Raw genomic sequence first — 25,816 nt, forward strand, 5'->3', positions numbered from 1 at the left:
GACCGTTATTATTTTGCACTTGCTTTTCACCATTTAACCATTTATCTCCCTACGAGGAGTTTATCTACCCTGTTAATTAAATTGCTAAATTTGTTAACCCTTACTCTGCCTCCTTTGCGTCACTGCATCCCGTAACCTGCTTACAGAAGCCAGGGTGCCTACACCCATATTACGACGCATTGTCAGGGAGGCAGAGATATGCAAAGAGCCGATGGTGACACTACTATTTAAAATCACCTTTCTCGTGCATGCAGGAGCATTTTAGCATGATTAGTGGGACAACTCATCAGGGGAAAACAATCCTCCAATAACTACTCAGTCACTAATTAGCATATTGCCATCATAATTATAAAATTGTTATTGTTTATTGCCATATGCAGTAATCAATAAAACTATATAAAGGGCTTTTTAGGATAGGAATAGTAGTAATAAATACATGGTGGCAGTTTGGTGGGCTATGGAAGGTGTCAGATTCTCTTTAAAGACCGAATTGCATGCTATCAGCTGACAGATGACCCTTGGAAGTGATGTAGGCAGCAGTGATGAACAGGCAAACGGAATACTTGCTTTCAGAGAAGATACACACTGATGCAGCAGGGTTTTTAGTGTGAACAGCACAAGAGAAGAGTTTGTTATGCTTACAGCAGATGAAGGGATAAACAGCAAGTCTGAGCCAGGAAGATAATGCATGTAGTGGAGAAACAAGCAAGAGTTTGCTGAAGAGATAATTGCCAGCTGAGAGAAACAAATGGTGATGTAAACGCTGAAGCCCACGGTATCTGGACATAATGTTTCCTGAATACACACAACTGTCTGAGTCAGACTTAAAAGGATATGGTTGATGATGTCATAGGAGATCACTAGGCTCCGTGAGAGACCTGGCGATGATCTCGGCAAAGGATTGCAGCCATAGGGGAAGAGAGCTGGACCCTGGGGCTAAAACGAGTAACACTTCTATAATGTGAACACTGTGTGTTATGTTCTAGTAACTGTGCATCACTTACAAAAAGATGGGTATGGTATACGTGTGTGTGTGCGTGCGTGTGTGCGTGTATGTGGCGATATATATACATATATATATATAGATGGATGCAGCATCAGTAATAGATAGCAGGAGGGCCTCCCAGAAATGACCAAATCCTCCAATATAGCCAAAAATAGAGGCTTCACTTCATATGTTCATATGTATATACATACACTATATATGTATAATTAATGTGTGTGTTTTGTGTGTTTATCTGTGCAGTGTATATATGCATGTGTGTATAAACACGTATGTATATCTAGAAGGCAAATACATATAACTACACACAAAGCGTATCCACCACCCCAATAAATAAGTGTTAATATGCGGCCATAACGATACATGCTGCCCCTGTTACCATAGCAACAGGCGCCATTTTGGAACTGGGCAACGCTCTTACCTGTGCTGATAACCGGAAGCGGAAGTGTGGAGCGACCCGGAAGTTGCTTGAACGGACACCGGAGAGTGAAAACAGTGAGTGACACATATTCCATGTGAGTTGCTTTGCTGTGTGAGGTGCCGGCGCTGCTCCTGTAGCTGTCGGACATGATAAGATGACATTGTGTTATCAGTTATTTCTTCTCTCTGGCGGTGATTAGTGTGGTATCCATACCATGGGGACCTGCTGGGAGGGAGAGAGGATTGGTTGTCCCTAGCAGCCAATCATATTTTAGTTTATGTCTTCCCAGTCGAGGTTTGACGATGTAACCTGGCACCTGATTGGACGGTAGCCACTTCTAGTCTCTATGTATGTGTGAGTCCAAGCGTTAGTACATGTGCTGGGACGGTTAGTTCACCAGTAGCATTAGTAAACCAAAGTTCCTAGGTATGACCCTTTTGCAGCCATATGGATCTATTGGAGGAGTGGATAGTGGAGTATATAATAAAATACAAAAATATCAGCATCTTGTTGCATCTGTCACCGTTGCTCTTTGTTACGTTGTGATGTTATGGCAGTACAGCGCTGCACATGATCGCCAGTGATTGGCTGCAGTGGTATTGTGAGTCTTCGCTGCTGCAATGATGTGTGTGGTGGGGTTATTACATGAGTTAATGAGGGTTTTTCTCAATCTATTTTTTATGTTTTTGCATAAATTGATCTTTATTTATTTTATCAAAAACTTAAAGGGAATCTGGCACCCCTTTTTTGAGATATCATATAATGATATCATTCAGTTGTGTGTCACATAAGGATTCTCTTAGTACTTTTGCTTCCCCCTGACCCCGCACCTTTCATGCATAAATACCTTTTTTATATCGGTTCAGATGTATGTAAACTGCCGCTGTCCGATGGGCGGGGCTTATTCACCTGCTCCCCCCCCCGTCCTGCTCTACACAAGAAGAAATGCGTAGAGCAAGACAGGGAGGGGGGAGCAGGTGAATAAGCCCCGCCCAGCGGACTGCGGCAGTTTACATACATCTGAACCGATATAAAAAAGGTATTTGTGCATGAAAGGTGCGGGGTCAGGGGGAAGCAAAAGTACTAAGAGAATCCTTATGTGACACACAATTGAATATCATTATATGACATCTCAAAAAAGTGGTGACAGATTCCCTTTAAAGGCAGTAATAAAGAGAGGTCCATCTGGCAACCTGACGGCTGATTCCTGCTGCCTGAACCAGGGGCTGCACCCATCAGACGCCGGCTCTGTCATATCAGCCGGGTACGTCTAAGGCCAGTTTAAAACGTCATGATATTTCCGGTACTGGGAAAAACGGTATCGGAGATATCCGTGTGTCAACCTGTCACATTCGTGTGGCATCCGTGTGTCCCTTCCCTGTGTGATCAGCGTGCTGTCCGTGTGTTGAAACAATTTGTTTTAATGTTAACCCTATGACTTTTAAAACGCACACGGACGCCATCCGTGCGCGGTACGTGTTTACACGGACCCATTGACTTGTATGGGTCCGTGTGATCCGTGCTGTCGCTCAAAAACAGACATGTCAGCGTGTTTTGCACACGGACACACGGTCTGTGAAAACGTGCTGACAAGTGCAGAGACACATTCATTTGAATGGGTCTACGTGTGTCAGTGTCTCCGGTACGTGAGAAAATTGTCACCACACATACCGGAGCCACTGACGTGTGAAACCGGCCTTACCCTGAAATACTGTGGCGTTTCCGAGAAATCATACGTGTGACATGCCACAAGGCTGACTAGTCCAAGAGGTCAGTCCCTAGCGGCTTCTCTAAGCCCTGCTTCCCAGGACTATAAGCCTAGGGGGCTGGGGTGAGAAGAAGCTGCCGGGGCCCTGGCCTCCTGGACTAGTCACCCGTGTATGTTTTCTGTGAAGTACGCCAACGTTTCAAGGTAAGGCTAGGTTCACACTTTGTGTCTGCTGTCATGTGCATACACTCAGATATGTGCCCGACAGTGTTCATGGTCAGTACACATCCACATTAAGGACCCATTGCAAGAAACCTCCATGACGTGCCTTATACATATTTCTTTGCAATGTTCGGCTGCATTTTCTTATACAGTCATGAACAGTATACAGGCGCAGATAGAGGTAGAAAGCACACACTTTTGGCCTCATTCTGGTGAATGGTCATCTATGGCAATGTGGCAGTATACATCTGGAAGAGCTGGCAATGTATACTGTAGGCTAAGTGTACGGACGTAGACTTTCATCCAGGTAATGCACACCTGGATGAAAAGATGGAGCAAGTGTCTGAGACATGCTGCCTTGTTCCCCTTTAGCCTATGTTCATACGTTTTGTTGTGTTTTTTTTATGCAAACTTTCAGCTGCCTCTCACCGTACAAGCAAAGCCTGAGATTTCAGAAATCTCGTGCACACTTCTTTTTTTTTTTTTCCTGACTGTTTTGTCAAAGAGCTGGGACTTTGCAAAATGCAGCCCGTCACTTCTTTCAGCGTTTTTCACCCATTGAGAGCAATGGCCAAATAGACAGCACTCAAACCAATGTTACTCAATGGGGCAGTACGGGTTAGCGGTTTTTTTTTTAGTGACCGAATCTGTGTGTGGAAAAAATTGGGTTGTGCAACAGCTTCTTCCGTAAATTGGACGTCCATTCCAGTCTGAGTGCGCGTAAAAAAAAATCGGATCCCGCAATATAGCATTCAATTATTACAGACACATTGCAGTTCTGTAGCAAAGGAAACTGTAAATGGTCGTGTAAAAGATTAAAAGCTGCTGCCAGAAGAAAATGGATTGTATACAGATGACAAGTGAGAAAAAAAAATCTTCTGAGTTTTCTGGCTGAAAGTCTACTGATATTTTAGATGCTCGTGTGAGAGCCCAGCCTGAGGGTGTGAAAGTGGATTTCCAATGTCTGGAGATAACTTAGCGAGCCAGATGGGTGATAGTCCTATTTTCATGAAAGAATAAGGGCCAGTCAGGAGCAAAAGGACTATAGGAATTGGGGTAGCTGGGTGATAAATCTTTAAAATTACTTGACTTGCAAAAACAAGTTGAAGAATTGGGCAGATTTGAGTCAACATACTAACCTCCATCCCACATTTCCAGCAAACGCCAGGAGCAGGCGGGTAAGTTCTATGAAGGAGTATACGGACATCTGAAATATATTTTCTTGTGCTTGACATACCGTTGGCATCTTCTGGGTAAAAATGTTATTCCAGTCTGTGTCGGTAGAATGATTTGAACCTCACGATGCCTGGTTTTCACTTCCCAGGAGGGCTTCTTCAGTGAGTAGACGAACAGTATGTGAGAGGGGAGCCAAATGCAGAAGGACCTCGAAAGCAGTAGGGTAGTGGAGGGTCACCTCTCACCAAGGTCGTGTGAAGAAAAATATGTAATTAGTGATGAGTGGACGTGCCGGGAGAAGGAGTTATCCGACTCTTGCTCTGGTACCGGGAGCCTTCGGCGTGCTCGGATGTGTTCGAGACCCCCCCCACCTGCATGTGTCTCGGCTATTTGATAGCCACAACACCTGCAGGAATCCCTGCATGAGTTGTCACTGTTGAACAGCCAAGAGACATGCAGCCGCGGGGCCTCGGACATATTATTCGAGCACGCCGAAGACCCTCGGTTGGCACCTGAGCATGCTGAGATAACACCTTATCCGAGGACGTTCTCTCATCACTACTGATTGTGCACGTTGGATCCATGATAGGGTCCCCGCTAGGTTGCTCCTCTGCCGCAGACAGGACGAGTCAGTCATCACTCATCTCAGACCGACATAATCTGACAGTTTCCGTATCTACAGTAAGATGGGATGGAAGGCCAGATTTGTCCCATTGTGTCATAAAGGTTTCATTTAGAGGCTAGTGATTTTTCTCATGTGAAATAAATGGACTGATTTTCACCAGTGCTCCGTATCTGAATTTCATCAGTACCTGGACCGTGTGACAGTTTTTTATCACCAGTAATTTTCTTATATGCCCCCAAAAATTGCTGTAAAGTTTTTCCCACACCTACTATGTTAAGGACGAACATCCGTTTGGCCATTGTCGCATTGTGCCAACCTCCGCTGTGTAGGCAGGTGCTCAGGGAAGGGTATAAATAGGGTGAATCCAGGAGTATCTACACCATCTTTGCATTTCAGAATTGTCAAGGGGGTGTCTTCTATGTTGTTAGTCCTATTTTATTTACAATTTATTAATAAAGGTTAATGTTTTTAATTGGGAAAAAAATATGTGAGCCACATGCCATTCACCGACACATAAACTTCCATGGGTGATTTTGATCCGTGACACAGATGAAAACTGACTTTTCATCTTGTTAAACAGTAATGAATGAACAGTGGTCGGAAGACAAACAGATGGCAAAACTGGAAATATATATATTTATTTTTTGTGGACTCGCAGTCCAAACATGGATTGAACATTGTACATCTGAATATTTCTACCAAGAGAAAAAATGCCTTTAGCATCAAAATACTGTCATGAAAGTGTCTCCACAGCAGAGCTCCTTAGGTTAAAGGGGCTACCCAGGACTATATAATTTTATACTATGAGCCTGAGACCTAACATACAGGTGGCTGCTAACTCCTTGCCTGTTCTGCCGGCAGAGAGCAGTCCCAGACTGATCCTGTTGACGATTCAGCGGCTTCTGCTGACGTCACATCGACAGGACAGCGGCTTCTCTTCTGCTCTGTTGACGGGGCGTGAATGCTGATTGACAGCTGGCTCTCCGCAGTTATCAGTCAGCATGACGACAGCAGTCACATCCCATTGACAGAGCGGCCTGAAAGAGGAAGAGCTGCTCTGTTGACGTGAAGCAGCTGAACCGCCGGCAGGTTATAATGTAAAAAAAAGTCCCGGATTAGCCCATTAAATGACCAATTTTGTTGTTATCCTCCATTTCCGTTGATATCTCCAGGCTGAACTCCTCTATTGTGTTTCTTTGCAGGCTGCAGTAATGGAGCCGGAGCTGTCAGACCGCTATGACCACGCACTGCTGGGGATCCTACAGCACGTAGGAAACATCCAGGACTTTTTAAATGTTTACTTTGGATTCTTGTACCGGAAGACAGACTTTTACCGACTGCTTTTAAGCCCCCAGGACCGCATGGGGTTCCCCCCAGGTACTGCACAAAACATGGTGCTGCAGGTGAGTAGCTGGTCCTTATAGTGTGCGGTGCCCCATATGTAATCTTGCCAGCACTGGTAAATGATGCTTATCCTCTATCAGGCGTTCAAAACCTACGAGCGATTGGCCATGCAAGACCACGAGCAGAGGGTGCAGAGTTTTCAAGAAAAGTCAAGAAAAAAGGAGGAACGGTTGTCAGAGAGCAGCAATGCCCCTGGAGCACCGGAAGAAGTGGTCGTACAAGCTTCAGCAGAAGCCATTCCGGTAAATCCAGAAGTGCCTATTGCATCGGATCCAGATCCACAAGAGATCGCTGAGGCCAGCGGAAACAACACCGAGGACTCGGTTTCTGAACCCCAGTAAAGTACCACAATATATCATAGTATACCATGTTGGATATATTCTTCTTTTCTGTATATAGTCACTGCTCCCAATTCTTAAAGGAAGATGAAGAAAAGTGAACAGGAGATACATTTATCCCCACTTGTTTAGTCTTCAGTACTTACTGGATGGGCCTTAGAGGGATTATCCAGCACCTCTCCCTTTCAAATCGGGAGGTGAGAGGGCATGATGATGATGGCCCCTGCCAGTTCATCGAGTACTGTGCACGCCTGGTCGGAATTGTGCCCCCGTCCTATTACCGTAATTAGAATACCTGCTGGCCATGCGCTGCAGCCGGTCAGTGTCGCCAGAATGTCGTCAACACCTTTCCCCTTCTGATAGTACTTTGTGAGGTGCTGGGTAATCCTTTTGGACAAATAGGGTTAATCTCCGGACCAGTTGTTTTGACTGATGATCAATTAAATTTAAAGGATAGAGGAGAGGCTCCTGCTGCAGCCAGAGGGGAGAGGCTCCTGCTGCAGCCAGATGTTTTACAGCCTCGCCCTGAACAGTGAGGAGGAGGGACATGTCTGAGCTCCTGATATTTACAAGTAGAGGAGCCGAAGTATATTGAGAGAGAGCTAGCATTGCTTTTAGAAAGATTGAATACAAAACTTTTAGTTCTCTAAATTTATTCAAGCCATTTAACAAATTCTCACCCCATCCAATTTTCATTTTTGTGCTGTTGCTTTTTTTTTCTCCTTTTCCTCCAAGCTTTCAAGAGCAGTAATTTGTTTTTATCTCTCCCTTGATGCATCCACATGAGGGATTGCTGTTGGAGGGACAAGGTGTATAATTCTGTTTTTGTGGGATGACACCGTTCATTCATTTCACCATATAATATACTGAAAATAGGAGGAAAAAGTGAGGTGTAATGGTGACCAAAAAAAAAAAAAAAAAAAAATAATGCAGTTCTGCCATTGTTTGTTGTAGGTTTTATTTTCAAGCATTGACTGAGGCAAATGAATACCTGCGCTAACTATCTGTATCAAAATGCAACATTGCAAATCCCCTAGAGGAATAATAGTGAAGGAGGCATGTGAATAACCTAAAATGTGAACAAACAGACTGAACATGTAGTGACATGAATCACTGTTTGTCAAAAAAAGCCACCAATTAAAGTAGATGTAGGATGATATAACACTTACTTCAGTTGAGAGTTGCAGAGCTGCAAAAATCATCCAGCATGTATCACATAGAGAAAAACTGAACCGCAATGGTGAAAACAGAGGTGCAGGACCAAGGAGGCGTCCCTCCTTTGGGGTAATGGTGCGATAGCACCTCTGGAGATGACCGCTGAAGCAGATGGACAATGGCGGCGTGCTCCGGCCGAGAGACGCCGCTGACAAACAGCCAAACTGCGAGCCAACGCGTTTCTAAGGTACTCGGACCTTCTTCATCATGAGCCCTGATGAAGAAGGTCCGAGTACCTTAGAAACGCGTTGGCTCGAAGTTTGGCCCACACGCGCTCCCTTCCCTATCTCCTATCTGGTGACGTCACCTTGTTCCCCGCCTCCCCCTATTCAATCCGCTGTTTGTCGGCAGCGTCTCTCGGCCGGAGCACGCCGCCATTGTCCATCTGCTTCAGCGGTCAGCTCCAGAGGTGCTATCGCGCCATTACCCCAAAGGAGGGACGCCTCCTTGGTCCTGCACCTTTGTTTTCACCATTGCGGTACAGTTTTTCTCTACGTGATACACGCTGGATGAGCTCTGCAACTCTCAATTGAAGTAAGTGTTACATCATCCTACATCTACTTTAATTGGTGGCTTTTTTGACAAACAGTGATTCATGTCACTACATGTTCAGTCTGTTTGTTCACATTTTTGGTTATTCACATGCCTCCTTCACTATTATTCCTCTAGGGGATTTGCAATGTTGCATCTTGATTCAGATAGTTAGCGCAGGTATTCCTTTGCCTCAGTCATTTTTTATTTCCTCTGGGTGTGCACAGTCTCAGTACGTATACCAGCAGCTGCTATCTTGGTTTTCTTTTCTTCACATCATATCCATCCTATTTTTAATCAGGAAGCGCCAGTGTATATTTGTTATTTTACATTTATTTTTAAGCGTGTACAAATTGCCCCTCGCAATATGATTCTCTAGATCAGTATGTCTATGGCAATCCCAATTTTTTCTTCTTTGTTTTTTAACTTTGTTAAAAAAGGTAAAAAAAAAGTTGTCGTTTTCTAATATTTTTTTTTTGTCAATGGCCTTTGTAAGGTCGTATGATTTTGAGTGAGCTAACAACATTTTTAATGATACCATTTTGACATAAATGCACAGTTTTTTTTATTGGGGGTATAGGTGTGGTAACTGAAAAACTACAATCTTGATATTTTGATTTTTTATTTCCTTTTAGGTGTTTACCTTATGGGTTAAATTTTTTTTTTTTTTTTTTTTAAGTTTGAAAGATAGGACTTTTACAGATGATGCCAAATATATTCTTTATTTTAAAGGGGAAAAGGTGGGGTAGACTTCAATTTTTATTTATATTTCTAAAAACATATTTTTACTGTATTTTTTTTTAAGTTCTGCTACGGGACTTGTAGTCTTTTGATAGATTGTTCTGTATGCCGCAATCCCACACCATTGTAATACACAGGTAAATGATGGTGTCCTGTGTAGCTTGGCCTGTGGCTGGGCTTCACAGGAGTGCCACCTTGGCAGTCATCGGGACCTCAGTAGGTTCCCGGCTGCCATAACAACCCGTCGGCACGCCACATTTCCTGCACAGAGGTGGGGACGGCGATGGGCTCCCAAAGCGAGAGAAGGAAGTCAGTGATAGAACAGTTTTCATCTGCTGTGTTTTGACCGGGCACAGAAAGTGTGCCTGAGTTATACACTTGCACTTCGTGTGAGACGTATATGTACAGTGGATGTATGGAAGCGGAAAAAATGCAGGTAACATTTGGTGAACAGACACGTATATATGCCTATACCAAATTTAATACAGGTTACAGTAGGATAGAAGCAGAGTGCCGATGCTGCACTTGCCTCTCCCACAACGTGTGTCACCCAGGATCCAGGTCATCTTTAGAGGGGGCGGCAATCCAAGAAACTAGTGAGTAACTGCAGCGCTGCCCCTTGATGATGTCCTTTTCCAGAAGGCGCAATAGACTCTGCGAGAGATGAGTGCAACCCCAGCCTCCTGTGATGTCCTGTGTGAGACTCCTCTCAAACGGAACCTCACAGGAAGTACAGTAAAAAGCCACGTTTAGGGATTATCCGGATAGGGAGAAGTGTAGGGTATTGTGTAATAAAGAAAATTACAAAAGTAGTTAAGGTGTAAGGATAGATATAAAAGACATTTTATGTGCCAGGCTACCCTTTTAACATGGGGGGTATTTCTAAAGTGATTGTGTTAACCATATAAGTTGTCTACAATTTTTTTTAAATTATTTCATATAGTGGTAAATTTTATACCCCTGCATTGCCGCACAATGATTTTCCTACTTAGTGGTGACTACTAATGACATAATGTCCCCAAACATGACGTAGGCTGACTCTGCCTTTGGTTTGGCTATTATTCATGTTTCAGAGGTGATGTTCGCAGGACAAGTCATCAATATCCGATCACCAGGCGCCCCACGATCAACTATTTACATCTCCATATGAATGTATGCAGCGTGCAGTGCTGGAACAGCACAGCTCCGTACACTGTGTAGTGGCTGCGCTCAGGTGCTACTGCTCACCTCCTATTTAAGTGGCAGCTGAGCTGTGGTTCCTGAGAATGGCCATTACACAGGGTACGGGACTGTGCTAATCCAGCTGTGTGCAAAGAACTGATCAATAAGGTCCCGGGTGTTGGACTCCACCAATCTGAAATTGATCATATATCCTAAGCATCAGTTTCCATTTGGAAACAGACATTCACACATTCAGTATTTGGTCAATATTTTATATCCATATTCATAAACCAAAACCAGGAGTGGAACAATCAGAGGAAAAGTAGAATAGAAACTCGTCACCACTTCTGTATTTCTCACCCACTCCTGGTTTTGACTTGCATCTCCTCAGGGATCAGTGCCTGTAAGATTTTTTTTTTTTTTTTTTGCACCATCTGGATCTCTGCAAGGAGAACCAGCATCTTACAAGAACGATCTAAATGCTGGTTTGGACGGGCACAAAGTTTCAGTAACAAAGTTGAAGTTTGCACAGACAGAAAATGTTATGACCAGATTTGCCACAAGGCTATGTTTCTTTGGATATGTGCATCCCTGCTGCTGACTTCTCTCTCTTGTAGCACCAGGGAGTTTTCCTTGAATTCCCAATTACAGGCTGTAAGACTTTATTAGGGAGCCACATTATGAGCTGTGTCCTAATATAAGGTCAGAATTGCTGTATTTGATATATTGTCGATTTTGTAAGTTTCCCCACCTACAAAGAATGGAGAGGTCTGTAATTTTTATCGTAGGTACAGCTCAACTTGAGAGACAGAATTTTTTTTAAAAAAACAGAAAATCACATTGTATGATTTTTAAATAATTAGTTTGCACTTTATTGCATGAAATTAGCATTTGATCACCGACCAACTAGCAAGAATCCTGGCTCTCACAGACCTGTTAGTTTTTCTTTAAAGAAGTCCTCCTACTCTGCACTTATTAACTGTATTAATCACACCTCTTTGAACTCGTTACCTGCATAAAAGACACCTTTCTACACAATCACACTCCAACCTCACCACCATGGCTAAGACCAAAGAGCTGTCTAAGGACACCAGGGACAAAACTGTAGACCTGCACAAGGCTGCGCTGGGTGACAGGACAATAGGCAAGCATCCTGGTGAGAAGGCAACAACTCATGGCATAATTATTAGTAAATGGAAGAAACACAATCTTCCTCGGTCTGGGGCTCCATGCAACCTCTGGCGTTGTGGGGTAAGAATGATTCTGAGAAAGGTCAGGAATCGGCCCAGTACTACCTGGGAGGACCTGGTCAATGACCTGAAGAGAGCTGGGACCACAGTCTCAAACATTACCGTTAGTAACATACTACGCCATCATGGATTAAAATCCTGCAGGGCACGCCAAGTCCCCCTCCTCACACCAGCACATTTCCAAGCCCTTTTGAACTTTGCTAGTGACCATCTGGAGGATCCAGAGGAGGCATGGGAGAAAGTCATATATATGATATATATGATTTTGATATGTCAAAAGTAAAAGAAAAGTCAAAGATGCTATAGGATTTTTACAGGATGAAAATGATGAAATGGTAAGACAGGATGTTGAGAAGGCTGAACTTTTAAATTCCTATTTTGCATCTGTTTTCTCTCAGAAAGGAAATGCAACATCAACTGTTATTCACTGTCCTATTAAGGGAATAGAAGAATCCAGGATATCTATAAACAGAAAGATAGTGAGGAAACACTTAGCTAACCTAAATGAATTCAAGTCTCCAGGTCCAGATGAATTACACCCCAGAGTACTGAAGGAGATAGCAGAAGAAATTTTTGAACCCCTCTCCATAATCTTTGAAAATTCTTGGAGAACAGGAGAAGTGCCAGAAGACTGGAGAAGAGCAAATGTTGTTCCTATCTTCAAAAAGGGGAAGAAGGTGGACCCAGGCAACTATAGGCCGGTGAGTCTGACTTCTATACCAGGAAAGATCTTTGAACAAATTATTAAACAACATGTATGTCAATACCTGGATAAGAATGAAGTGATTAAACAGAGTCAGCATGGGTTTCTAACTAATAAGTCATGTCAGACTAACTTAATTTCCTTCTATGACGGTATCACTGATTGGGTGGATCAAGGAAATGCTGTAGATATAGTATATCTTGACTTCAGCAAAGCATTTGACAAAGTCTCTCATACAATCCTTATTGAAAAAATGACTAAGTATGGAATGGACAAGGCAACTGTTAGGTGGATTCATAACTGGCTTAGTGATCGGACCCAAAGAGTGGTCGTAAATGGCTGCACATCCAGTTGGAAGAATGTCTCAAGTGGGGTACCACAGGGCTCTGTCCTGGGCCCTGTATTGTTCAACATCTTTATCAACGATTTAGATGAAGGAATTGAGGGTAAACTGATTAAATTTGCTGATGACACAAAGCTAGGAGGGATAGCTAATACTAGAGAAGAGAGAGAGAGGATTCAAAAAGATTTAAATAAACTGGAGAAGTGGGCAGCAACTAACAGAATGGTTTTTAACAGGGAGAAATGCAAAGTACTACATCTGGGCAATAAAAATGAAAAAAGCATATATAGAATGGGAGGAATAGGGCTAAGTGACAGCACATGTGAAAAAGACTTGGGTATACTAATAGATCACAGACTGAATATGAGTCAACAGTGTGATGCAGCAGCAAAAAAGGCAAATGCAATTCTAGGATGTATTAACAGAAGCATACAGTCTAGATCACGTGAAGTCATTATTTCCCTCTACTCCTCTTTGGTCAGACCTCATCTGGAATATTGTGTCCAGTTTTGGGCACCACATTTTAAAAAAGACATCAACAAACTGGAGCAAGTTCAGAAAAGAGCGACCAGAATGGTGACCGGTCTGCAAACCCTGTCTTATGAGGAAAGGTTGCAGGATTTGGGAATGTTTAGTTTGCAAAAGAGAAGACTGAGAGGAGACTTAATAGCTGTCTACAAATATCTAAAGGGCTGTCACATTGTAGAAGGATCAACTTTATTCTCATTTGCACAAGGAAAGACTAGAAGCAATGGGATGAAACTGAATGGGAAGAGACACAGATTAGATATTAGAAAAAACTTTTTGACAGTTAGAGTGATCAATGAGTGGAACAGGCTGCCACGAGAAGTGGTGAGTTCTCCTTCAATGGAAGTCTTCAAACAGAGGCTGGACAGACATCTGACTGGGATGATTTAGCGAATCCTGCTTTGAGCAGGGGGTTGGACCAGATGGCCCAGGAGGTCCCTTCCAACTCTACGATTCTATGATTCTATGATTCATGTATTCAGAGGAGACCAAAATATAATTTTTTTGGTATCAACTCCACTATCCGTGTTTGGAGGAAAAAGGAGGATGAGTACAACCCCCAAGAACACCGTCCCAACCGTGAAGCATGGTGGGAAAACCTCATACTCTAGGGGTGCTTTTCAGCAAAGGGGACAGGACGACTGCACCATATTGAAGGGAGGATGGATGGGGTCTTGTATCGTGAGATTTTGGCCAACAATCTCCTTCCTTCAGTAAGAGCATTGAAGATGGGTCGTGACTGGGTCTTCCAGCATGACAATCACCCGAAACTCACAGCCAGGGCAACTAAGGAGTGGCTCCGTAAGAAGCATTTCAAGGTCCTGGAGTGGCCCAGACAGTCTCCAGACCTGAACCCAATAGAAAATCTTTGGAGGGAGCTGAAATTCAATGTTGCACTACGACAGCCCCAAAACCTGAAAGATCTGGAGAAGATCTGTATGGAGGAGGGGGCCAAAATCCCTGCTGCAGTGTGTGCAAACTTGGCCAAGAACCACAGGAAACGTCTGACCTCTGTAATTACAAACAAAGGTTTCTGTACCAAATATTAAGTTCTGTTTTTCTATTGTATCAAATATTTATTTCCTGCAATAAAAAGCAAATTAACCCCTTTGTGACCGGGCCAATTTTTTAAATTCTTACCAATGTCACTTTATGTGGTCATAACTCTGGAATGCTTCAACAAATTCCAGTGGTTTTGAGATTGTTTTTTCGTGGCACATTATAATTTATGATAATAGTAAATTTAGAATGATATGTTTTGTGTTTATTTATAAAAATATCAAAAACTTGACAAAAATGTAGAAAAAATTGCAGTTTTCAAACTTTGAATGATTATCCCTTTAATCCAGATAGTCATACCACAGAAAAACATGAATAAATAACATTTCCCACATGTCTGCTTTACATCAGCACCATTTTTTAAACTGTAATTTATTTTGCTAGCCTTTTAGGAGGTTTAAAAATGTAGCAGCAATTTTTCATTTTTTCAAGGAAATTTACAAAATTTATTTTTTTGAGGGACCTATCCAGGTTTGAAGTGACTTTAGGGGTGCTATATTTTGGAAAACCAACCCCAAACGTGATACCATTTTAAAAACAGCACCCCCTGACATATTGAAAACTGCTGTAAGGTAGTTTATTAACCCTTCAGGTGATTTTTAGGAATTAATGCAAAGTGGTATAGCCGGAATGAAAAAGTGTTTGTTTACCACCTAAATGTCGCTAACTTCTGAACTGACCGCTATAGCCGGGAGACTCTAAGGCCGCTATTTGGCCATGAACAGCTATGGCGAACATCAGGACCACACAATCATGATCTCGGTGTGTCAATTAGATTAAAGTGCAAGCCCCCACAATCTTTTAACCATTTATTTGATGTAGTCACTTTTGACAGCAGCAACTAAGGGGTTAAACAGATATGGACGGTGCCAACACCGATCATTTGTGATACAGCAAGTTGTCAGATATAGTGGACAGCCGACAGCTGCTGGATTGTCACCTTTATGGGGATGATATTCTCTTCTATCTCAGGTCAGTATATATATATTGGCGGTCTTGAAGGGGTTAATTATGTAATAATCATACAATGTGATTTTCTGGATTTTTTTTTTTTTTTAAGATTCTGGTTCTCACAGGTGAAGTGTATCTACGATAAAAATTACAGCTCTCCATTTTTTGTAGGTGGGAAAACTTGCAAAATCGGCAGTGTATCAAATACTTATTTTCCCCACTGTAACTGTGATTCTACCATTAGGGAGTTGCATTTGTAATACCACCCTCTATTAATACATATATAATACCTATGATTGGTATGGCTGTGAACACTATGTGGAAAAGCCAATGTGCTATACGCAAGTATTAGCTGTTTCATGTGCAGTGATCTAGTGTTTTAATATATGGCAGACCAGAGTCCAGGGATAAAGGGGAATTATTTTATGACCATTCATTAGGGAAATATAACTGTAGAGAAAAGCGACCATACAGATATCACATTAAAAAGACGTCCTGAAATCAATATGTTCCAAGTCACCTCATAGCTGAGTACATTGTATTCATTGTTAAAGGGAATGAGTCATCTGAAAGTGTATTATTGTATAAAGGGGTTGTCCGGCCATGGGGTACAAGTCTGCATTCACTCTTATTATTAATTTTTTATAGTACCATTGTACATGAGGAGGGGTTACATACAATACACAAATAGAAATTGCAATGAACAAACTAATAGTGATAGACAGGTACAGAGGGAAGAGCACCCTACCCTTGGGGGGGCTTACATTCTACAGGATAATGGGGAAGGAGACAGTAGGTTCGGGGGGTCTCAGCAGCTCTGGTGTTGGTGGGGGAGCAGCCCTGGTAGTGGTGAGGTGACAGCGGGTCATTGTAGGCTGTAAGATTTCGTGAAGAGATGGGTTTTCCAATTCCGCTTGAAAGTTCCGAATGCGGTGGATAATCGGACGTGTTGGGGCACAGAATTCGAGAGAATGAGCAATACTCGGGAGAAGTCTTGCAGCCTATTGGGTGAGGAACATATGCGTGTGGAGGAGAGAATGAGGTCTTGGAAGGACCAGAGATTATGTGGTGGGAGATAAGTTCAGAAATGTACGGGGGAGACATATTAGGGACAGCTGTGTAGGTTAATGTTAGTAGCTTGAAGTGGATACGTTGGGGAATTAGGAGCCAGGGAAGGAATTTGCAGAGGGGAGAAGCGGAGGAGTAGTGAAGAGAGATGTGGATTAGTTGGGCAGCAGAGGTAGAGGGGTTGTCCACTACTTGGACAACTTTGTCATACCCACTGCTTGGCCCTGATAAAACAAGAAAGCTTATACTCCCCCCCATGCTGGCACCGTTACAGCGGTGTCGGCACTCGCTCTCCCATGTGGTTTCTGTGACGCCTGATTAAGGTGCCCAGTCAGCGCCGATGTCGCTGTCTCTGCCTTCTGTCAAAAAGGACATGAAGAGAAAGTCCAAGCAGCAGCTGATCTCTGACATCCTCTTGATGTTCAATTCAATGGGAGGAAGGCACAGTAGAGGATATTGCAGTAGTTGAGGCAAGAGATGATGAGGGAATGCATTAGTATTTTAGTAGATTGAGGGTTGAGGAAGGGACAGATTCTAGAAATATTTTTGAGTTTAAGGTGGCGAGGGCTTGGATGTTATTAGAAGGCCAATGCAGGGTCAAGGGTTACTCCAAGGCAGAGGACTTCAGGTACAGAGGAAAGAATAATGTAATTTATTGTGATAGATCAGGAAGGGAGGATACTTGAGATGGAGGAAAGATTATCTCAGTTTTGTCTACGTTGAGCTTTAGGAAGTGGGAGAAGTAGGAGGATATGGCTGATAGACCCTTTAAGATTCTGAACAGCAGAGAAGTGACGTCTGGGCCAGAGAGGCAGATCTGCGTGTCACCAGCATATAGATGGTACTGGAAGTCATGGGACTTTTTGAGTTGTGCCAATCCAAAAGTATGGATGGAGAAGAGTTGGGGTCCCAAGACTGAGCCTTGAGAGACTACTGACACAGAGAGAGGATGGGATGAAGAATTAATGTGGGAGACACTAAATTTGCAGTTACAGAGGTATGAGGAGATCCAGGAGAGGGTGTCTGTGATATCGACGGAAGAGAGGATCTATAGTAGGAGGGCGTGGTCGACTGTGTCAAAGGCAGAGGACAGCTCTAAAACGAGGAGTATAGCGAAATTAGCTTTGGCAGTAAGTCATTGGTAATTTTGGTTAAGGCAGTTTTGGTGGAACGGTGGGTGGCGGAAGCCGGATTGAATGTTGTTAAAGAGTAGTTTAGATGAGAGGTGGGAGGAAAGTGCAGTGTGGACGTGCTTTTCTAGGAGTTTGGACTGGAGACGAATGGGAGCAGTGATATAGGCCGATAGCTGGATGTAGAGGTTGGGTCAAGAAATGGCTTCTTTAGAATAGTTGTAATTGTGGCATATTTAAAAGCAGAAAGGAAGGTACCAGAAATTAGTGATAAGTTGAAGTGATGGGTTAGGGCTGGAATAAGCGCGGAGGTGAGGTTGGGGAGGAGATGGGATGGGTTTAAGTGTACAAGTAGTGAGGTATGATTTGGAGAGGTGATGACTAAGCTCTCCTTCAGTGATGGTGCGGAGGAAGGTCAGTGGTCTAGTATACATAAGGCTTGTGGTGGTTGAGTAGTAAAGCCTTGCCTGATTTGATTTTTGTTGTTGAAGTGTACGGCAAAGTCTTCGGCTGAGATGACAGAGGTCGGAGGATGGAGTTAAGTGTTAAATAGCTGTTTGGGGTTGTGGGATAAAGAGGAAAATGGGGGTTATGAAGTAGGCTTGTTTAGCAGAGTGGAGGGTTTACTTGAATATGAAAGTTGCTTGTCTGAACGTGGCGAAGTCTTCCTGTGAATGTGCTTTTTTTCAAGCGCTGCTCTACAGCCGTTGACTCTCGCCAGAGCTTTTTAGTGAGGTTGGTATGCTTGGGCTGTCTATTGATTTGTCGCACTCTGCCATGCACGAAAGGGTCGACTGATTCAATATCTGATGTGAGTTTAGGATTGCAGAAAACAGTGGTGCTGTCTGCATCGTGGAGTGAAGATATGGAGGACAGTGGTAAAACATAGTTGGAGAGTGTGTGGGTCTCCAGGGAAGAGAATGTTAGTAGATGATGGTCAGATAGAGGGCGAGGGGATATAGTGAGGTTAGTTAGGGGACAGAGGCAGGTGTAGATGAGGTCTAATGTATGTCCATCGGTGTGGGTGGCTGTAGCAGACCACTGGGTGAGGCCAAAGAAGTGATAGCAGGTTAGAGGCTGCCGACTGGTGGGGATGTTGAAGTCATCCTTGATAATGGTGGGACTTTCATCAGAGAGGAAATATAGAAGGCAGGTGGAGAATTGGTCAATAAAGGTAGTGGCATGGCCCAGGGGGTCGGTAAATGACGACCACTTGGAGGTTAGAGGGAGGTAGATGCCGACAGAGTGCACTTAAAAAGATAGGCGCATAAGGGAAGTTGGGGAGGAGAATTGGGTTGAAGGTGCAGGTGGTAGAAAGGAGAAGACCCACTGCTCCACCATGTCTATTGCCAGGGTGTGGAGTCTGGTTGAAGTGAAGGCCACCGTAGCACAGCTTTGTGCTTGTAAACGCCTCAAAAACAACTCCATGTGCACATAGCCGTAGGTTTCTTGTTATAATTGAATCTGCAAAAACAGCCTCCAGGATGGGTCGCAGGAACACGGTGATTGCGGGCTCAGGACCAACTGGTCCAACTTTCGACAGGTCGGAATGTTTGGTGCATGTAGTAAGGGTAGGGCCGGTAAAGACTATATTGATGTAGATTTTATACGGTACAAATCTCATCCACTCACTGTGGAATTTCTCCACAAGAAAATTGACTAGCAGTGGATTTTTGTTTTTTAAATTCTCAAAACATCGCTATTTCCTTCATTTGAGAAGAAAAAAATCCAAAATAAAATCTCAGTAATAAGTGTAATCGCTGATTTTGCAGTGGATTACCTTCTTTTTAGCAAAAAAATCTGCGGGAAAATCTGAACTATTCAGGGAGAATTTGTCTTCTGGATTTCCTGACTTTTCATAGGTAAATTTGCAGTAGAAATAACCACGTAACACCCGACCTATATAGACTAGAGATGAGCAAAAAAAAAAATGAGCCGAACGTGGATCCACCATCCACATTAGTACTCCATGGCTGCTGGACTGGGTTCCTGGGAATTTTCTTGTCCTGCACTTGAATGTCAGATTTGTGGTGCTTTTGCTAAAGGTGCCCGGAGTTCTCGCCTAGGAAGTTCAACCCTCTTCCGGTGTACATGGAGTAATATATGGAGGACAGTCGTGGATGCCGGATCAGGGGTCTGCTAATGTAAGCCCAACCTTAGTGTAGACCTTGCCAAATAGTCCATTCTTCTGGTCAAGCCTCCAAAACCAAACAAACTAAACACCAATGTCTGCTGAACAGTCATCTGATGTGTATAGGTTTCTCCCAAATCTTCGCCCTACGGATTATGTTGGGGGACATCAGGATCGGGCAGCCTGAGTTGAAACACCCAACGCTTTTGTTATCCAGACAGAAAAATCGCTGCCAATCATTCATGTGTATGCGGGAATCATGAGTGTTGTCAGTCTTCCGATCGCTCGGTGTAAGGGTCCCGTTAATCTAGCTAGTCAATGTAAGGAACTTGGCAATCAGAGTGATGAAAAGAAAAGAATTGTAATGATGAACAGTAATCCAGAATTACATACACAAACATTTCGATCTGTGTCAGCCCTTCATCAGTGTGCTGGAAAAAGATGCACAACCTCCTATCAGATACAGAAGTACTTGGACTGTCGATCATCATAGTAAATATCATGTAGAAAAATACTTGTAAAGTAAAGAAATGGCTGGCAATGGCTTATTGTTCTCTGCCCAGTGAAATAAGCCATATTTATGAGTGAGAATGGGGAGGGTGGTAGGACACTCCTTTTTGCATGGTAGGGTGAGGTCCAGTGCTATGGTCTAGAGGCCGGGGAAGCGTTTCTCCTTGTCCTATATATAGCTTTACATGTCTCTGATTTTCTTGTTTTGTTTTTTTTTTTTATCAGGAGCCAGGAGAGTTTCCAGATGGACTCGGACAGCTACAATGGCGCAGTGAGGGAAAACTACACGTGGTCACAAGATTACTCTGACCTGGAAATCAAAGTGCCTGTGGCGAAAGATGTGGTTAAAGGCAGACAGGTGACTTGTGTGCTGCTGTTTCTTCTTATGTCTGAAGCTGACGTGCCACCACGGCTCCCAGTAGAGGGTGATACAGACTAATACAAAAACCAGACAGAAAATTGCTTTTAGTAGACACAAAGGATTTTGTGGAGTCTTAAGTGGTTTTTATTCATCTGCAGATGTGAACCAGCGTACGCCTCAACCTGTGTAGAGAAACCTTGAGAACCTGTCTGTATGGTATTGTCCTGTGTAATAGAGCCGTATCTCATCTTCACTCACCGACCCGGTACTGGTAAAGCCAATGTGCCAGTCATTTAGGGAAGTCAATACCAGCCCTTGTGCCAGCTAACTCCATGAGCTGTCAGCCGAAGACCTCACACACATGGACTAGATGTTGATGACCGATCCATCTGTGTGAAATTACCCTCCATATAACAAAAGCTTGTTTTGGCTTTAAAGAGGATGTCTAATAATGAACAAAATTGGGGCAAGGGGAGGTAATGCTTTAAATAATCAATCTACATATTAGTCACATGTTGAAGCTGCGACGTGCCACAATTGCTTTCCATTTGCAGGGCAGCAGGGGCATCCTGTCTGTAACCCGCCGAGGTAATTGGCACCATGCAACAGTCAATCATTATACATGGGACATCACTGCTGCGACTAATATATATATATATATATATATATATATATATATATAATATATACACACACATACATACACACACACACAATGTGCCAACCAGTGAGCCCCATTTGGTCAATTAACTGTTCCAATCCCGAGCATTAACACAGGGGCCAGGCTGTCAGCTGCAGGTCTGCAAAGGACAACTGCAAAAAACTTATACAGCACCTTAAAAATAGGGTGCCATAAAATAAGGCGCCTCATGATTTCTATAAAGGTGTATTGTTTGTCATTAAAGGGTTAAAGCGCAACTTTGCATTTAGAGGCACTGGTACTGGAGAACTGCATTTTCAACCATTATTGGTCCCAAATGGCCCCTTGTAGCAGTCTGCATAATATAGCCGGGCACTTTCATAATAATTTCTAGTTAGCAGTTAGTCTTGGATTTACCTGCTGCTCTCACGTCCTGGTTGCTTCATGGTAATGGGCATTACACGGTCGGAGATGGAGGAAATATGCAAATATCCTCTTCAGAGATGAAGAGCACAGAAACTTTAAAGGCACCAATTGGAAGTAGCAGTCCTAAAAAATCAATGTTGACCCTTGAACGAGCCTTGCCATATGTCTTGGGATAAGAAGCCATATCAAAAACTTCATTTGCAAACACTTGTTTCGGGGATGTCTGCCCCTCATCAGCGTAAAGCAGGAGATCTGATTTGGCTGGGTGAGAGGCCTCTGACTTGGGTCTAAGGGGGAACGTTTCATTTTGTAGAGAGCACATAAATGGTGTAAAGAGATTTATAGGCCATGTAATGCTTCTATGGGAATTGAAATATCCAAATTTCCTCTTCAGAGAGGAAGAGTACAAGATGTTGAGTGCCACCTATTGAGGTATCGGTCCTAAAATTCAATAACAAGCCTTGCCGTCTCGGCACGCTCTACAAGGAGAAACATTACCTCTTGAACCCGCAATACAAATGATTCTTCAGGCGATTGTTCTGCTGGCAGCCATCTCGTCCGTCTCTCCCAAACACAGAAGCTCTCGTACGGTTGAGTGCTTCTATGCCCTCTATGGAAGATCCACTGACAGACATCTCTGCCAGCGGCTCATCTCCGGGAGAACAAAGATTGACCGTCCAAAACCGGATATGACCTATCGACATATCACCCATAGACATTACTGTCGGCTGAACCTTTTGATATCGGTGTATGCGGCCGATATAAATCTAATGTATATAGAGGCATTTATGTGAGTTCATGGCCACGCCATACTCTTCCCAGCATGGGCCTCTAGTAACTTCTGTGAATAATTTGGATTCCTGCTTTTTTACGTGCAATGAGACTAGATAGCAGTAAATAAGTAGGACGGACATCTGGTGATATGTTAATTATGTCACCTTACGCTGGATTTTTTTAACCCCTTTTTTTTCCTCCCAGACCCATAACTGTTTATATTTCTGGCCATATAGACGTATCAGGGCTTGGTTTTTTTTGCAGGACGAGTTGTACTTTTGAACGACACCATTAATTTTTTTACCGCATAGTGTACTGGAAAACGGGAAAAATAAATTGTTGTTTTTGTCACCATTTTCCTGGACTTGGAGCGTTTTAATTTTTTGTGATCTGGAGCTGGTGAGAGCTTATTTTTTTGCTTCCCGAGCTGATGTTTTTATTGATGCCATTCTGGGGTAGTTACGATATTTTGATCGCCTTTTATTGCATCTTATTACAATGTTGCAGTGGCCAAAAAACATAATTCTAGCAGTTTTATTTTTTTCTCATTACGCCATTTACCGATCAGATCAATTTATTTTATATTTTGATAGAGCAGACATATCTGAATGCAGCGATACCAAATATGTGTATTTTTAATTTGTGTTAATTTTTTTTATTTTCAATGGGGTAAAAAGGGTGATTTGAACTCGTGTTGTTTTTTTTTATTTCATATCTTCAAAAACTTTTTTCTTAACTTTATTTAACTTGAAGCTGCATTCGTCCGATAAGCTCTGCCTTGTGTATAAATACTGCTGTATACAGCAGAAATCATGATCAATGAACGGCAGCCACAAGCCGGGATTCACAGGAGGATCGTAATTTCAAGCACCGGGGGTCTTCTGCAAACCTCTGACTGTCATGAGAACACATCAGCTCCCCCATAATAACGTGACGGTGTACCGATGGGCGGGATTTGTGACGCGCATCTGGCTGGCGGGTGCTAGATCCCGCTGTCAGTAATTGACTCTCCACCCACGACTGTTAGAGACACTTGATTGGCTGATTTAATCAGGGAAAGATGTGGGCTTAGCCTACTTGTATGTCACAGGTAGCGAAGGGGTTAACATATTACCTTTTACATTGAACTAGAGATGTGCTATAAACCCCAGAGCATAGCTAGCCTAGGATGTGGGGGCAGCATAGGAAAAGGGATCCTGCCTGGGCATCCTGATTTCAGCTGGAGCTGTTGTAACCTGATCCAGGCAAGAAGAAGTATGTAATGTGTGTAATACCTTGCCATACGTCATCTAATGCTTGTCAGGAAGTCACTGACCACACAAAGTGGCTCCAAAATCTGTCCCCTGTGATGGCCAGTTGCCCCAGGATTTTGTCACCCAATCGTTCGGCCATTGACCCGTCATGGGTGGGCGCAGCTTTATCTCCACGGTGTGGCTGCAACCTGTTTACAGCAATTAGTGAACGAGAGCAGCGGAGAAATAAACCTCAGCCTTCTTCCCCTACTCTTGCGAGCAGCCTGCCTTCTGCTGACGGATTACCAGGACAGGCAGAGCAATTTTTTTATTAGATTGCTCCTGCTCATCAATTCCGATGTATTGTACAGCTTCTTAATATAGAAGCCTACGTTTGCTAAATGGGAGCCTACGCTTTTAACCCTTGGTGATACCTAGTGAAAGAATGTATTATATAACGGAAAGTAGAAATGATCAGACGTCGGATAAGACAGTGATACTCGATGAAGCAGCTTGAGTCTCTCCGCCATCTGTAGGTTGCATATTCTTATGAGGCCTGTCAGCGGGCTGATGGAGAAGAAGATGCTGCTGCTAATCTTCTGAACTGGCACCAGTATAGACTTGTAATGATGGGATCTTCGGTAAAATCCTCTTCTCGCTTTTATTGTATGTCAGTCTGACTATTTTACTGCAGAGGTCCGTGATGTCCCGGTCTTGTAGGAAATCACTTTTAGAGTTACACAGACATCTGGAGAGGCCTTTACACTTCCAGTAGGGGACACTAGCTAAACATTGCAGCAAGTCAGCAGCCACTGATTGGCTGCAGCGGTCATGTGCTGCTCCAGCCAGAAGAGACAGTCCCCCTAGCTCTCTCTGGCTGCACCAGTCATGTAATGTACCCTACTAGAAGAGGGAGCATGGAAACCTTTGTGGGATGTCATGTCACCGCTGCAACCTATCTGAGGGTTTCGGTTGCAGTAGTCAAGTGACCATTTCCACCAGAAGAGAAAGCAAGGAGACCAATGGGCAAGGACGCACAGGACGTGTTTTTCGTTTTAATTTTAGAACCACCAGGGGCTTATTTAAAAATAAAGAATTGTAGTAATGGACAGACCCTTTACAAGATTGATGCTGTGCCCTCAATGCTTGCTTCTCTGTAAACTCTCTTAGGTATCGGTGGACCTGCGCAGCTCATGTATCCGAGTGGCAGTGAGAGATAGTCAAGGCGAGCGTGTCCTGATGGATGGGAACTTCACTCACAAAATAAATGCAGAGACCTCCCTGTGGAGCCTGGAACCTGGGAAATGTATCTCGGTAATAAGATAGATGATGCCTCACGAGTGGCACGTGACGCTTGGCTGGAGGCAGGTGTGAGTCCTCGGTGTCACACCCTATAGATCTGCTCGGCTTATTGTGCTGCATAACTCTGCAGCCTATACAAGGCTCGGTTATTACTTTCCCCAATTCATTATCTGTACCGATTGACACTTTAAGAAGACAGAGAACCAAGAGAGGATGTACCCAACGTTTGGTCCAATGAAGAAGGTGTGGGACGAATGTTGTAAGGATAAAAGTACCTTTATTAAACAAGCATGGTAAATGGTAGGACTACATGCAAAGAAGTGTCCGCCCTTGAATGAAAATCAATGATTAATATACAAGATAAATATATAACTATTTACATATGATTAATTGATCAAAAACTAAAAAAAAAACAAAAAACCCTGACCACTTCATGAAGATGCGGTATACCAAATAAGTGATGAGCTTATATGGTGACATTAGATAAAGTGAGAAGTAGGTGGTGATGAAGGACACATTCCAAAACATGCGTCGGGGTGTGCGCCGCACTTGGACCACGGACCACCCAGGTGTCTCCACCCTGCCTGTCAATCCATTTCTGTTTTATCCTCATTATATACCATTGCCTCTCTGCCTCAGTTATTAACTTGGAGTATGTGACACGTTAACTCTTCCATTCATCTGGCATACATGGACCTCTGCATCCACGCCATACACCTGTACCTTCTATATCACTTATTTTACCCTCTGCTTGATTCTGTTTGACTGCTAACTTTGCTTCTGGCTATACTTGTGCGCTTCTCGCCAGTTTTCTAACAAAATACTGTTTTCTGACACCTAGTCACTTTAGTATACCCTCCCCA

The 25,816-nt window shown here is 43.3% G+C and overlaps 1 protein-coding gene across 4 annotated transcripts in view; it reads left to right on the forward strand.

Annotated features, from left to right (window-relative positions):
- Window positions 1-1,368: 1,368 nt before the first annotated feature.
- The window catches only part of NUDCD3 (NudC domain containing 3), a 30,012-nt gene continuing 5,564 nt past the window's right edge, over window positions 1,369-25,816 (forward strand). The window contains exons 1-5 of one of the 4 annotated variants that reach the window (XM_073588648.1): window positions 1,369-1,498; window positions 6,358-6,558; window positions 6,640-6,896; window positions 20,444-20,576; window positions 24,822-24,965. In XM_073588648.1, coding sequence (XP_073444749.1) covers window positions 6,367-6,558; window positions 6,640-6,896; window positions 20,444-20,576; window positions 24,822-24,965 — 726 coding nt within the window. In that variant the 5' untranslated portion in view covers window positions 1,369-1,498; window positions 6,358-6,366. Of the gene's footprint in view, window positions 1,519-1,556; window positions 1,773-4,510; window positions 4,533-6,357; window positions 6,559-6,639; window positions 6,897-20,443; window positions 20,577-24,821; window positions 24,966-25,816 lie in introns of those variants that run through there. The other 3 variants (XM_073588647.1, XM_073588649.1, XM_073588650.1) reach the window with 3 other exon arrangements.

The sequence above is a fragment of the Dendrobates tinctorius genome, unplaced genomic scaffold (genome assembly GCF_039654945.1).
Source record: "Dendrobates tinctorius isolate UK_male_01 unplaced genomic scaffold, ASM3965494v1 ptg000104l, whole genome shotgun sequence".
NCBI classification, from domain to species: domain Eukaryota; kingdom Metazoa; phylum Chordata; class Amphibia; order Anura; family Dendrobatidae; genus Dendrobates; species Dendrobates tinctorius.